This window comes from Budorcas taxicolor, chromosome 13 (assembly GCF_023091745.1).
Source record: "Budorcas taxicolor isolate Tak-1 chromosome 13, Takin1.1, whole genome shotgun sequence".
NCBI lineage: Eukaryota > Metazoa > Chordata > Mammalia > Artiodactyla > Bovidae > Budorcas > Budorcas taxicolor.
In genome coordinates, this window is record NC_068922.1 from 43,034,188 (window position 1) to 43,049,341 (window position 15,154).

A 15,154-nucleotide genomic window follows, 5' to 3' on the forward strand; every position below is an offset into this window, starting at 1 on the left:
GAGAGACTTTATTTTCTTGGGCTCCAAAATCATAGCAGATGGTGACTGCAGCCATGAAATTAAAAGACGATTGCTCCTTGGATGGGGATTCCTGGATAGCTCAGTTTGTAAAGAATCTGCCTGCAGTGCAAGAGACCCTGGTTTGATTCCCGGGTCAGGAAGATCTGCTGGAGAAGGGATAGACTACCCACTCCAGTATTCTTGGGCTTTCCTTGTGTCTTAGCTGGTAAAGAAGCCATCTGCAATGGGGGAGACCTGGGTTCAATCCCTTGGTTGGGAAGATCCCCTGGAGAAGGGAAAGGCTACCCACTCCAGTATTCTGGCCTGGAGAATTCCATGGACTGTATAGTCCATGGGGTCACAAAGAGTCAGACACGACAGAGAGAATTTCACTTTCACTTGCTCCTTGGAAGAAAAGCTATGACCAACCTAGACAGTATATTAAAAAGCAGAAACATTATTCTGCCAACAAAGATCCATCTAGTCAAAGCTATGGTTTTTCCCATAGTCATGTATGGATGTGAGAGTTGAACTATAAAGAAAGCTGAGCGCTGAAGAACTGATGCTTTTGAACTGTTATGTTGAAGACTCTTGAGAGTCCCATGGACTGCAAGGAGATCAAACCAGTCAATCGTAAAGGAAATCAGTCCTGAATATTCATTGGAAGAACTGATGCTGAAGCTGAAGCTGTAGTACTTTGGCCACCTGATGTGAAGAACAGACTCATTTGAAAAGACCCTGATGCTGGGAAAGATTGAAAGCAGGAGGAGAAGGGGACGTCAGAGGATGAGATGGTTGGATGGCATCACCAACTCAATGGACATAAGTTTGAGCAGACTCCAGGAGTTGGTGATGGCCAGGGAACCCTGGCATACTGCAGTCGATGAGGTTGCAAAGAGTCAGATATTACTGAGCAACTGAACTTGCACTAGAATCATGACACAGGGAAAAATTTTTTTTTTTTAATTAAAGTTTAGTTGATTTTCAATATCATGTTAATGGACAGGAGTGATTCAGGTAAAGGAATATATACTGTATATATTTTATATATTTCTTTTTAGATTCTTTTCCCTTATAGGTTAGTACAAAATGTTGAAATAGTTTTAAGTTTTAGAAAGAATGAGAAGTTAAAGAGTGAGAAGCTGATAACTACAAATCATCTCTATACCACTTTGGAGCAGTTTGAGTAAAGCAGTACAGAAATGTCGTCTAGGGAGCTGGTCCCCACCAGACAGGGCTTTAGAACATGCAGGGATGTCAATGGTACCTAAGAAATTACTGACATTTGATCTTTTTACTTAGAGAAACAACAATTTCACCCTTTCAACCTAGCACTTGGTTGAGATTTTCTGAAGTTAGAATCTGTCCTTAGCTCTTTGATGGTGTAAAAGGAAATAGTCCTTTGGGATTTGTGATCATCAGTTCCCACAGTGACAGGTAATCCAGGATGTCGACTGGGATTCTCAGTGGGGAGGGGTTTCTTATCAGTGATCAGAATACTGTCATTTTAGGCAGAGCCTCCCTTTCCTATTTTTAGACACTTGGTAACCTACTATTTTGTTCAGTTACTCACAAGTATTTATTGAATTCCTACTGTAAGATGCCCTGGCTACACAGTAGGGAAGTGATGAATAGGAGACAAATTTTACTAGGTACTGCAGAAACAGAGCAGAGGATAGTGGATTAGTATGAGGGCTGGCTACTCAAAGATGTGAAAAGTCTGGTGAATCATCTTGATCCTACAAAAGATCAACTTTCTGTTGCTAAATCCCATTCCCAAATGGAATGTCTTACTCTGCCTAGGACAGTGCTGAATACCTGACAAACATTCCCTGAATCCTCTTTCTCTCATTATTTTTCTTGTAATAATCAGACTCTAGATTTCCCTCCCAGAGAAGATGTTCCTGTTACCTTGCTGCTAAGTCACTTCAGTCGTGTCCGACTCTGTGCGACCCCATAGATGGCAGCCCACCTGGCTCTGCCGTCCCTGGGATTCTCCAGGCAAGAACACTGGAGTGCGCTGCCATTTCCTTCTCCAGTGCATGAAAGTGAAATGTGAAAGTCAAGTCACTCAGTTGTGTCTGACTCTTAGTGACCCCATGGAATGCAGCCTACCAGGCTCTTCCATCCATGGGATTTTCCAGGCAAGAATATTGGAGTGGGCTGCCATTGGACCTAAATGTCACCGAAATTCCTTTAAGCATGGATTTACAACAATAAATTTACAAATACTGTTTAGGGGGATTTCCTTCTAGATTATTTCCAGAATCTTCAGCTGTATGTAATTACACTGATCACTGTGTAGGTTGATAGTATATATGTTCAACAACTAGTATACTAATATAAATTAATGTGTAAATCAATCATTCTAAAACTAACACAACATTGTAAAGCTATTACCCTTCAATTAAAAATTCAAAAACAGGATTCAAAGAGGCAGTAACAGATACACACAAAATGTAATGAAATAGAAAGTAAAGTTAAGGAGTAAAGAGGAAAAAAAATAATCACACAGTGTTTTTGTAAAACTACTTACCAAGTGAAACATTCATTGGTTGTCATGCATTCTTAATATGAGAGGAGGATTTTTTTTTTTTTAAGACATTTGTTATTTTCAACCTAGGTATATGTTTAAAGCAGATTTGGATAAACTTTAGCAAATCCATCAGTGGTTGTGCACAGATTTTATCCCAGGGGAGTCAGGCAATCCTGTCTCCTCTCTTTTGACCCCAGAAATGTGAAAAACTGAAAAGAGGCTGTGTGGCTTTAAGTGTATAACCCTCGGGTGGGTCATTTCCTGCCCTGTGATAAAGCTTACCTGGGCTGGCGCCTCCTGTCATTACCACGGGCAGTGGGGCACCTTCAGATCAGCATGGTGAGTGCTGCTGTCAATAGTTATAGCAAATTTTACTCATCCTGTGTCTTTCTTTTCCCCACCAAACAATTCTTCACAGATTCTTCATACAAGAGACAAAATATTTAAAGAGACATTTGTTTCTTTCAATATCTGTGTTTAGATCTGATTTAAATCTACTCTGAATTTCACCTGTTCATCTATAATTCTGCTACTTTTGAGAAAAGCTTCATTGATTTGCCTTCAGTGGAAGCACTGAGCCAAGATCTTCTTTCTTTAGTTTTTACATTTGCTTTAGAGCGAGTGTGCTGATCTTTCTGTAGGAATCAGTAGCTTCGCTTTTAGTTACGCTTTCAGAGTTTCTGGGGACTTCAGACCTAGGTTGCTCTTGCTAAGCTCACAAATGCGTGGCCGGGTGAAGTACAAGGACCTCTGTCTTATTCTCTCTTGAGTGTAGTTCTTTGTGGACAATAATTAATACACACTTACAATAATTCTGTTTGGAGACCACCTTTTAAGATCCACTTTCCTTTCATTCTCTCTTTTTTTAGTTGACATATAGTTGCTTACAATATTATATGTTACAGGTATATAGTATAGTGATTCATAATTTTCAAAGGTCATACTCCATGTATAATTACTATGATGTATTGGCTATATTCCATATTGTGTACTATATCCTTGCAGCTTATTCTTTGTACATAATAGTTTGTACTTCTTAATCTCCATCCCTGTCTTGAACCTCCCTCCATCCCTTTTCCCACTAGTAATCAGTAGTTTGTTCTCTTTGTGAGTCTGTTTCTGTTATTATATTCATTTGCTTATTTTTTTTAGATTCCATATGTAAGTGATAACATGCAATCTTTGTCTTTGACTTTATAATACACTTCAGGTCCATCCAGTTTACTGCAAATTGCAAAAATTTGTTCTTTTTAATAGCTGAGTAATATTCCACTGTACCATACCGCTTCTTCTTTGTCCAGTCATCTGTCAATGGATATTTAGTTTGCTTTCATTTTTTGGCTATTGTTAATAGTGGTGCTATGAACACTGAGGTGCGTGTGTCTTTTCGAATCAGTGTTTTCGTTTTTTTGGAACACAAGGAGTCAAATTGCAGGTTAAGTGGTAGTTCTATTTTTAGTTTTACACAGTGGCTGGACCAATTTATGTTCCTACCAACAGTGTAATCTCTTCTGTTCCAGTCACAGTAAATTTTAGTATCTTAGAATTTTTTAATTCTTCAATGGAAGCAAGCATTCAAACTGCTTTTTTTTTCATCTTTTATCATCTCTTCCTGTTGGATACTCTCTCCAAATTTAAGGATGTTTGTTTTATATTGTTTTGATCTGAAAAATTATGCCTTACTACATGAGGAGTGCTTGCAGCATTGGAAACCCACTGTGTTTTTACTGTATCAATTTTGATATTCTGGGTGTGACCCTGCAAAATATTTCCATTGTAGAAAAATGGATGAGTGATCCATGAATCTACAATTCATATTTATCTCAAAGTAAAAAGTAATTAGAAAATCCGTGCTGTCCTAATAATTCCAGTAAGCTTTAAAGCCGCATTTATTAGTGCTGGGACATCACTACTGATATTGTGTGGGCATCTTTTTTTTGTTGTTGTTGTTTAAATAGTGTGATTATTTTAACAGATAGTTTGGAAAGGAGGAAGAGGCTAAGAGAAGAATAAGGTGGAGACAGCCTTCTGTCCCTAGGGACATAGTTATGAGATAAACTCGGCTGCTTCTGCAACCAGTATGGGCAAGATTTGTCCTTCCTGGGCCAAGCATTCTTGCTAAGTTCAAAAGGCTCAGTTTCACTCCAGTGTCTGCATCACACAGGGGAATAGTCCCCATGAAGAGCAGCAATTTTTTTCCATGTTGGTGTTTATTTTTACTGTGAATAATTAAGAGCAAGTGCCCTGTGGACTGGTGGACTGGGTAGAAAACAGCCAGGGGAGGATGTTGTGAAAAAAGTCCACATGTAAATGATTTTAATGATGTACAAACAACAAACCTCCACCCCACCCCCACCGCTTTCAAGTTTGTACCTGAATCTCGAGATGTAGGTAAGTTTTGTTCTGATTACAGTAGCTGATGTACTGAGATCATCTTGAGTCCTTCGTGAGGGGAGAGGAGAAAGCTGTGCTTTGCAGATGGGGTGTGAGAAGGCTGTTGATGGAATGTGCTGTTTAGGCTTTCCTGTGCCAGAAAGAGATTGGAAAAATTGGTTGATACTAAGTGAAGTTCACTGTTTTTGTTGTGAGAGACATGGTGGCACAGAAAAACAACAAGAGGGAAGTTCTACTCGATTTGTGCACTTGAATTCCTGATAAAGTACTGTTAGGCCACATGACTCAGAGAGGCAAAGTACAGTGTTTGTGCTGCTAAGCAGGAACAGAGTTCAGGTCAGATGATGGGGGTGTGACCAGCCAGAGAAACTACCCCCAACCTCCAGCAGGTGTCTTTCTGTGGTCCAGTCTCAGTCACTTTGGATAGTGGCAGCAGCCATGAAATTAAAAGATTCTTGCTCCTTGGAAGGAGAGCTATGACAAACCCAGACAGTGTATTAAAAAGCAAAGACATCACTTCGCTGGCAAAAGTTTGTAGAGTCAAAACTATGGCTGTTCCAGTCATCCTGTACAGATGTGAGAGTTGGACCGTAAAGAAGGCTGAGCACCGAAGAACTGATGCTTTTGAACTGTGGTGCTGGAGAAGACTCTTGAGAGTCCCCTGAACTGCAAAGAGATCAAACCAGTCAATCATAAAGGAAATCAGTCCTGAATATTCATTGATGGACTGATGCTGATGCTCCAATACTTTGGCCACCTGATGCGATGAGTTGACTCATTAGAAAAGACCCCCATGCTGGCAAAGATTGAAGGCAGGAGGAGAAGGGGATGGCAGAGGATGAAATGGTTGGATAGCATCACTGACTCAATGGACATGAATCTGAGCAAATTCTGGGAGATAGTGAAGGACAGGGAAGCCTGGCGTGCTGCAGCCGATGGAGTCACAAAGAGTTGGACTGAACCATAACTCAGACCTTGGGAAAGTGCAGCCATGGACGGACAGACGAGGGCAGAGTTGCCTATTAGTGGATCAGACAGACAGCCTGAAGGGTCCTGATAGTGCAGCAAATAGACCTCTTACCCTTCTGCACAGACTTGTTTCATGACAATTGGCAATCAGAACACAAGGATGCTAAAGCCAACAATTGCTGTTCTTTTAGATTTTTAGGATTTAACTTTTTCTCCTGGCTCTTAGATGAGTAGATACTTAAATTACAAAAAAAGGTTGTTTGCCTTAAAAAAAGAGAAGTAAATGGTGATTTAAAAGTGGGAGAGGAGGGGGAGGCCAGTGGAAATGAAGGAAATAGGTAAGTTTAAAGAGGAAAAAAAAATCCACCCCAGATATAACTAGAGTTAATGTTTTGATGCATTTTAAGACTTTTTTCTATGCTTATTTTTATTTTACTTCACTTATTTATTTTTATTGAAGTATATATATATGTATATACTCTTTCATATTCTTTTCTATTATGGTTTATTACAGGCTCAGATGGTAGAGAATCTGCTGGCAGTGCAGGAAACCTGGGTTCAATCGCTGGGTTGGGAAGATCCCCTGGAGGAGGGCATGGCAACCCATTCTAGTGTTCTTGCCAGGAGAATCCTCATGGATGGAGGAGCCTGGTGGGCTATCGTCCATGGGGTTGCAAAGAGCTGGACATGACTGAGTGACTAAGCACAGCACATGGAATATAGCTTGTGCCATACAATAGGACCTTGTTGTTTATCTGTTTTATATATAGTAGTGTGTGTATTTTCATCCCAAAGTGCTAATTTATCCCTCCCCACTTTCTCTTTGGTAACCGTAGGTTTGTTCTGTGTGTCTGTGACCTGTTTCCATTTTGTAAATAAGTTCATTTTTATCACATTTTAGATTCACATATAAGTGACATCATATGATATTTGTCTTTCTCTGTCTGACTTACCTCACTTCGTATGATCATCTCCAGGTCCACCCATGTTGTTGCACATGGCATAATTTCATTCATTTTTTACGTCTTAGTAAGCTCATTTTTAAATGTATCTGACATCATACTTTATATAAATTACATAACATATGCTTTCATTCAATATTTTAACATAAGCATGTCCTATGTCATATAGGTTTTTTTGGGTGGGGGGTAAATATAAAAGTTTGCATAACATGCCATTGTATTATTTTCCTTTAAATGCCACCAAAAAGTGAACGGTTAACTATGTTGGTTCTTGGTTTTTACCCTTGCAAATAATGATGCCGTGAGTGCCACTCTGCCTAAATCTTTCCATTTTGGATTCTTTCTTTTGTAATTCATTCGCTTATGTCATTTGCCCGTTTTTCTAATAGATATCCCAAGTATTTTAAAAATGATGTATATAAAATTGCCTTATACATAGCTCTTATATATAAAGGGTTAAACATAAATCCTTTTTATATACATCAACATTTTTGCCTATTATGATATGAAGTTTTTGTATTTTGGGGTTGTTAAATCTCTAGCCTGTTTCCTTGGTGAAATTTGCTCTACTTTTAAGCTTGGAACATCTTTTCTTATTTAGAGCACATAAGAAAAGTGAAATCTCAAGATATGAAATGATAACATCTTTAATTTACTGCAGTGGGTTTTAATATGTATCAGGCTGTACATCAATTAGGTTTTATTCCTTTCTAATAACAAATTTTTTTCTGGGTGAGTAAGCTTGATTTTATTCATATATAGTATGTCTTAACTCATTCTTAGCTCATCACACAATAGGTGCTTAATTTATGTTCCTTGAACTAGAGTCCTTGATTCACTTGTTCCGTTTCTTTTTTTTTTTTGGCTGCATCACACAGCATGTAGGATCTTAGTTCCCTAACCAGGGATAAAACCCACGCCCCCTGCAATGGCAGTGTGGAGTCTTAACCTCTGGACTGCCAGGGAAGTCCAGTTCAGTCATTCCTGAAGCTTACCTGTACCCTGGTTTTTGGTTTCCATGACACAGCTTTCATTAGCCTTATCATCAAGTTCTCTCGTTGGCATAGGCTAGCCTGGTTTCTGTCAGTCAGGAGCAGACCTGCTGAGTGATATAGTTCATGTTGTCATGTTAGGAAGATGCACACAGTTGTAACTTCTTACTATGGCTCATTTCAGAGGGAGTGCCTGTCTATCCACATTGGCCAAGCCGGTATCCAGATTGGGGGTGCTTGCTGGGAGCTCTATTGCCTGGAACATGGAATCCAGCCAGATGGTGTTGTTCTCGATGGTGGTCAGGATCCGCTGGCACCTGCTAAAACAGAGCCCATGGGTGCATCTTTCGATTCCTTCTTTTGTGAGACCAGAGCTGGGAAGTATGTGCCCAGAGCACTCTTCATGGACCTGGAGCCTACTGTCATAGGTAATGTACATTCCAGTGTGCTTAACTGGGTCCACAACCCAAATAAACAAGCCCAGAGACTGGCATGACTAGCTGCGGGCCTGGGAACTCCAAGAACTGTCCACAGTCACCAGGAGCTGGGAGAGAGGCAGGGGGCAGTTTCTCCATCAGAACCTCCAGAAGGAGCCAACCCCGCCAATGCCTGGACATTGAACTTCTGGCCTCCTGAGCTATGAGACCATAAGCCTCCCTTGGTTTTGTTTGTAAATTAATGTATTTTATTTTTGGCTGTGCTGGGTCTTTGTTGCTGTGCTCAGGCTTTCTCTCTTTGCGGTGAGCGGGGGCTACTCTCTAGCTGTGGTGCGGGCTCAGTCGCTCTGGGACACGTGGAGTCCTCCTGGACCAGGGATCGAACCTGTGTCTCCTGCATTGGCAGGAGGATTCTTATCCACTGCACCACCAGAGAAGCCCAACTTCCCCTGTTCTAAGCCACCAAGTTTGTTGTAATTTGTTAGGGCAGCCCCAATGAACTAATAAAGGGTGGGATGATGGAAAAATGTGCACGTGGAAATAATTACACCTTTCCCTAGACTAAAAAAGCCAATTGGGCATTTTAAATTCATTTCTTTCTATGATATTGGTGGAGAGAAAGGGGGCTGGGCAAGAGTTAGGGGTGGGATGGTGTGGGTTGCACTGACCTCCCTCCCCTCCGCAGACGGTATGCGTGCAGGCAGCTACCGCTCACTCTTCCACTCTGAGCAGCTCGTCAGTGGAAAAGAAGATGCTGCAAACAACTATGCCCGAGGTCGCTACTCTGTGGGGCCGGAGGTCCTCGACTTGGTGCTGGAGAGGATCCGCAAGCTGGCAAGTGGCTCCCTTCTCCTTCCAGGGCCATTCAGAGTGCCCGGGGTCCCTGGGGACCCACCTAGCCAGCACCAGCACTTCCTCCCTCCCCTCCATCACCCTGAAGCCTCCCGCACATGCGCATGCTCAGAGCTGGGCTGGTCCTGATACCGGTACTGCCAACCTTCCTTACTAGAGAGGGGAGAAGCCTCACACTTACCCCACGGGCCCGGTCAACTCCTTTGTTTCTTTTTCCTTTTCCCACGCATGAAGAAATGTTTTATTTCATTCCCCCCGCCCCCCGCCCCCCCCCCCCCCCCGTTTTATTGAGATGTAATTGACATATGGAGTAGAGTGTGTTAGCTGCTCAGTCGTGTCTGACTCTGCAACCCCATGGACTGTGGCCCACCAGGCTCTTCTGTCCCTGGAATTCTCCAGGCAAGAACACTGGAGTTAGTTGCCATTCCCTTCTCCGGGGGATCTTCCCAACCAAGGGATTGAGCCCAGGTCTCCCACATTGCAGGCAGATTCTTTACCATCTGAGCCACCAGGGAAACACTGTAAATTTAAGGTGTACAACAAGATGATCTAATTCATATTATTAAATATACATATATATTATCAAATGATCACCACCATCAGGATAGTTAAGACATTCATCCCTCACATAATTACCTTTTTTGTGTGTGGTGACAGCATTTAAGATCTATTCTCGCTTCCCTCGCAGTTCAGTGTAACCACTGGACTTTGCCTTCTAATGCAGGGGATGGGGTTTGATCCCTCCTCAGGGAGCTAAGATCTCACATGCCTCTCAGCCAAAAAAACCCAAAACATAAAATGGAAGTAATATTGTAACAAATTCAATAAAGACTTTAAAATGGTTCACATTAAATAAAAACCTTTAAAAGAAAAGACCTATTCTCTCAGTAGCTTTCAAGTATACTATACAGTGCTGTTAACTACAGTCACTATGCTGTACATTAAACCCCAGAACTTATTAATCTTATAACTGGAAGTTTATACCCTCTGACCACCAGCATCTCCCATTTCTCCTCCACGTATCCGCCCCCCCGACCCTCCTCTCACGCCACCCCACCCCCGCCCCCCGCCCCAGCAACTACTATTCTACTCTCTGTTTCTATGAGTTTTGCCTTTTTTGATTCCACATGTCAGTGAGATGATTCAATATTTGTCTTTTTCTATCTGACTTATTTCACTTTGCTTAATTGCCCCTGAGGTCCATCCATGTTGTTGCAAACGGCAGGATTTCCCTCTTTTAAATGACTGCTGCTGCTGCTAGCCACCGTCTACTCTTGCTTTTGCTGACTCGTGACTTGTCTGGTTATCAGAGACTTCCCTCTAAAACTTGTCATTTTCCAATAGTGACCAAGAGTTGTAAAGTTAACAGGAGGCACATCCTCCCTGGAGATCAGTTCCTCTATTTACTGACAGTGAATTCTTCTTTAAAATCCTGTCTGGAGAATCCTCTGTCTAGTAAATATTTTGGTGTTTGGCATCATCATTAGGGAATATGGTGCTTTTTTTACACCAGCACAGTAGATTGGGTACAAAAGTGACAGATATTTCATCTACTGAGGGGTGGTGGTGGGGAACTATATTGCTTCGATATTTTGCTTGTCATTTTCTTCATTATTGATAAACACCTTACTTTAGCTCACATATACATTTATATACTCATATACATATACTTTAGCTCGTATACACGTACATTCATAGAGGGTAGCAAAAGACAGTTGAATGTTTATGCCCAGCTTATAGCAAAACTCTAAAGCATGTTCCCCACTCCGGAAGTAACCGCTCAAGTGTGTTTCAAAGTAAACATGTTTGTGATGGTGATAACAACGGTAAACCAGAACTTTCTGTTTTTGCGTACTGGCTGTGTCCCACAGTTACCACTGCTTCTGGGTTTATTTGGCTGAATTCTCATTTCTCATTTATGAATACTTTCCCCAGGCGGAACACTGCAGTGGGCTTCAGGGGTTTCTGATCTTTCGAAGCTTTGGAGGAGGCACTGGATCGGGATTTACGTCTCTCTTGTTGGAGCAGCTCTCCGCAGAATACAGTGGGAAGACTAAATTGGAGTTCTCCGTCTACCCAGCCCCTAGGATCTCAACCGCTGTAGTGGAGCCTTACAACTCCATCCTCACCACCCACCCCACCATAGAGCACGTGGACTGTACCTTCCTGGTGGACAACGAGGCCATCTACAACATCTGTCATGGCAAACTTGACCTTGAACGCCCCTCTTATGCCAGCATCAACAGGCTGATCAGCCAGGCAGCATCTTCCATCACTGCCTCCCTCCGGTTTGAAGGCATCCTGAATGTGGACCTGATCGAATTCCAGACCAACCTGGTGCCTTACCCGCGGATACACTTCCCAGTGACCAGCTTCGCCCCCATCCTGTCTGCTGACAGCACCCACCACAAGGAGCCCTCTGTGTCGGACATCACAGCTGCATGCTTTGAGCCCTCCCACCAGCTAGTCAGGTGTGACCCTTGCCTGGGAAAGTATGTGGCCTGCTGCCTGCTCTACAGAGGGGATGTGGTCCCCAAGGAGGTGAATGCAGCGATTGCGGCCACAAAGTCGAGGAACTCTGTTCAGTTTGTAGACTGGTGTCCGACTGGATTCAAGGTGGGCATCACTGATGGACCTCCCCGGGAGGTGCCAGGAGGGGACCTGGCCGAGGTCCAGCGGGCAGTCTGTATGCTGAGCAACAGCACGGTAGTCGCAGAGGCCTGGGCCCGTCTGGGCCACAGATTTGATCTCATGTTTGCTAAGAGGGCGTTTCTGCACTGGTACATCAGGGAGGGCATGGAGGAAGGTGAGTTCGTAGAGGCCAGGGAGGACTTGGCGGTCCTGGAGAAGGATTATGAGGAAATGGGGAGAAGTCTCTGATGCAGATCTGTCTAGTGACAATAAACGCCGAGTTGAAGAGTCACGCTTTATGTTTCAAGGCTAGAGTTTCATCGGTGAGAAGAAAAAGGAAATTAAGTCAAGCAAGACCCCAAGTTCCATGCTCAGTCAAATGGGGGTCAACATTAACAGTAAGCCTGGACTTCCCTGGTGGCCCAGTGGTTAAGAATCTGCCAGCCAATGCAGGGGACATGGGTTTGATCCCTGATCTGGGAAGATCCCACATGTCGCAGAAAATAAATAATTAAACAAATAGAATACCAACAATGTACCACTTTGCCTGTTTTCAGCTCACACTGTTGTTGCCACAGAGGACAGTGACTGCAGTTTGGCAGAAATGATGTGTATAAACACATACTTTTCACCATGTTCTCACGCACTCCAATCAAGCTAGACAGCTTGCCCCTGCGCATGTTTTTCTCTCTCTTGACTGCTTCTCTCTCTTGGTTTCTCTCTCTCCTCTCTCATTCTTTCTTCTCACTGCTTTCTCTTTTCTTTCCTTCTATGACTGTGGGGTATAATTCCAACTTCGGACCCAGTTCAGGTGTCACCTATTGTGTGTAGCCTCTTTGGAATTCACTTACTTTCACCCAGAATACAGGGAGAGTGAAGGTACACTGTGAAGTTTCTCACTGTATTGAAAATACTCACTGATAATATATGTTTTTTCATGTAAATATCTTATATAGTAATTTGAACTTTTATTAGGCTGGTTCCAATTTGGGAAAGGAGTACGTCAAGGCTGTGTACTGTCACCCTGTGTATTTAACTTATATGCAGAGTACATCATGTGAAATTCTGGCCTGCATGAAGCACAAGCTGGAATCAAGATTGCCGGGAGAAATATCAATATCCTCAGATATGCAGATGACACCACCCTTATGGAAGAAAGTGAAGAAAAACTAAAGAGCCTCTTGATGAAAGTGAAAGAGGAGAGTGAAAAAGTTGGCTTAAAACTCAACATTCAGAAAACTAAGATCATGGCATCCAGTCCCATCACCTCATGGCAAATATATGGGGAAACAGTGGAAACAGCGAGAGACTTTATTTTCTTGGGCTCCAAAATCACTGCAGATGGTGACTGCAGACATGAAATTTAAAGATGCTTGCTCCTTGGAAGAAAAGCTATGACCAACTTAGACAGCATGTTAAAAAGCAGAGACATTACTTTGCCAACAAAGGCCCATCTAGTCAAGGCTATGGTTTTTCCAGTGGTCATGTATAAATGTGAGAGTTGGACTATAAAGAAAGCTGAGCACTGAAGAATTGATGCTTTTGAACTGTGGTGTTGGAGAAGACTCTTGAGAGTCCCTTGGACTGCCAGGAGATCAAACCAGTCAATTGTAAAAGAAATCAGTCCTAAATATTCATTGGAAAAACTGATGCTGAAGCTGAAGCTCCAGTGCTTTGGCTACCTGATGTGAAGAACTAACTCATTTGAAAAGAACCTGATGCTGGGAAAGATTGAAGGCAGGACAAGAAGGGGATGACAGAGGATGAGATGGTTGGATGGCATCACCGACTCAATGGATGTGAGTTTGAGCAAGCTCCGGGAGTTGGTGATGGACAGGGAGGCCTGGTGTGCTGCAGTCCATGGCGTTGCAAAGAGTCAGACAGGCCAGAGCAACTGAACTGAACTGGAGGCTTTTACCACGTGAAAATATTTTGTTTACCTGTGCTATTTCTCTCTTTAGACACTAGAGGGCGCTAGGGAAATGCTTAAATAATTGCTCGATTTATAGGGAATATTCAGGACTGATTTCCTTTATGACTGCAGGACGGCATACTGCAGTCCACGGGGTCGCAAAGAGTCCGACACCACTGAGTGACTGAACTGAACTGAAGGGCATTTGTATCTCTGTACGTATGTATATACATGTGTGAAAAGACATTTAGAAAACTCAGAAAAGACCTTTTAGAAGTTTCCTTTTATTTCTTTTAAATTAGTAATCTACTAAAATTAAGATTAAAATCCTAATTTCTTAAAATTTTAAGTTCAGTGTTAGGTAGGTAGAACAGGGAAAAGGAGTCCAAAATGGCGGTGGCTACAAGACAAGGAAGGGAAAAGCCCTCGAAAATAGAACAAAAGAAGGTCCGAGGACTGGAGTGAGGACCTCAGGTAAAACAAATAACACTCCTGGCTGGCCCAATTTACATAGGACAGGCCCAGGGAGAGATAAACGTATAAATAGAGGAGCCAAAGCCAGCTCTCTCTCTTTCTCCCGCGCGCTGGGGCGCTCTTCTCCTTGGGTCTTTGGATCGAGGTGCCCTCATGCCTCGAAGATGGATTTCCCTGCTATCTTCTAAATAAAATAGAGCTGTAACACTGATTTGTCTAAGAGCTATAACATGGTCCATTAGAGACGTGAGAGCTATAACACGGTCTATCCAAGACCTGAGAGCTGCGACGTGCCGAGGGGGCTTTAACGTCCGTCAGCCCAAATCTTTGTTGTGACCAGACAAAGAACCGAGGAACATACACTCGCGTGATATTCAGCTTGTAAATCTTGTTTCTAAGTTTAGCAAAATTTAAATAATCATTTTAAATATGTATGAATTTTGGTCCCCTTTGCCATCTTAGATAAATGCTTAAATACTGTACCTTATATTCATTTTAATTTATTTTAAGAATTTTAATTATGTGACAAACCTTCCCAAGAGCTCTAGTTCTTTTAAAATCAAATAAACTAAACTATAAATGTGGTGATTGGTATTCTTATGTTCTCCAAACTATTAATTAATAAGATTTTTATTTAAGATCACATGTGTAAATCCTTTACTCAAAATACGTATTTAAAATTGGAATTATAAGGCTGACTATAATTCTATTAGGCCAAATACTTTCAAATATTGTACACATTGCACTGTAAATGCTAAATATGCATAGATTCCTATGTCATAAGAACTTTAATGATCCGTAGTCAAGTCACTCATTCACCAGTTATTTTCTGAACACCTGTCATGTGTTCCTAATTATTCTGACCACTGAGGATAAACAGTGAACCAAAAAAAAAAAAAAAAAAATCCTGCCCTTATGGTTTATATGATAGTGAAGTTGGGGGTCTATTTCCTGAGTATGTAAAGATGCTCACTCCTTAAGAAAACACTGAGTCT

The 15,154-nt window shown here is 42.0% G+C and overlaps 1 protein-coding gene across 1 annotated transcript; it reads left to right on the forward strand.

Moving 5' to 3' along the window:
• Positions 1-7,998: 7,998 nt before the first annotated feature.
• TUBAL3 (tubulin alpha like 3) lies at positions 7,999-12,022 on the forward strand. The gene is made up of 3 exons (XM_052650427.1): positions 7,999-8,281; positions 8,976-9,124; positions 11,078-12,022. The coding sequence occupies exons 1-3, from the start codon at positions 7,999-8,001 to the stop codon at positions 12,020-12,022; spliced, it is 1,377 nt and encodes a 458-aa protein (XP_052506387.1).
• Positions 12,023-15,154: the final 3,132 nt, after the last annotated feature.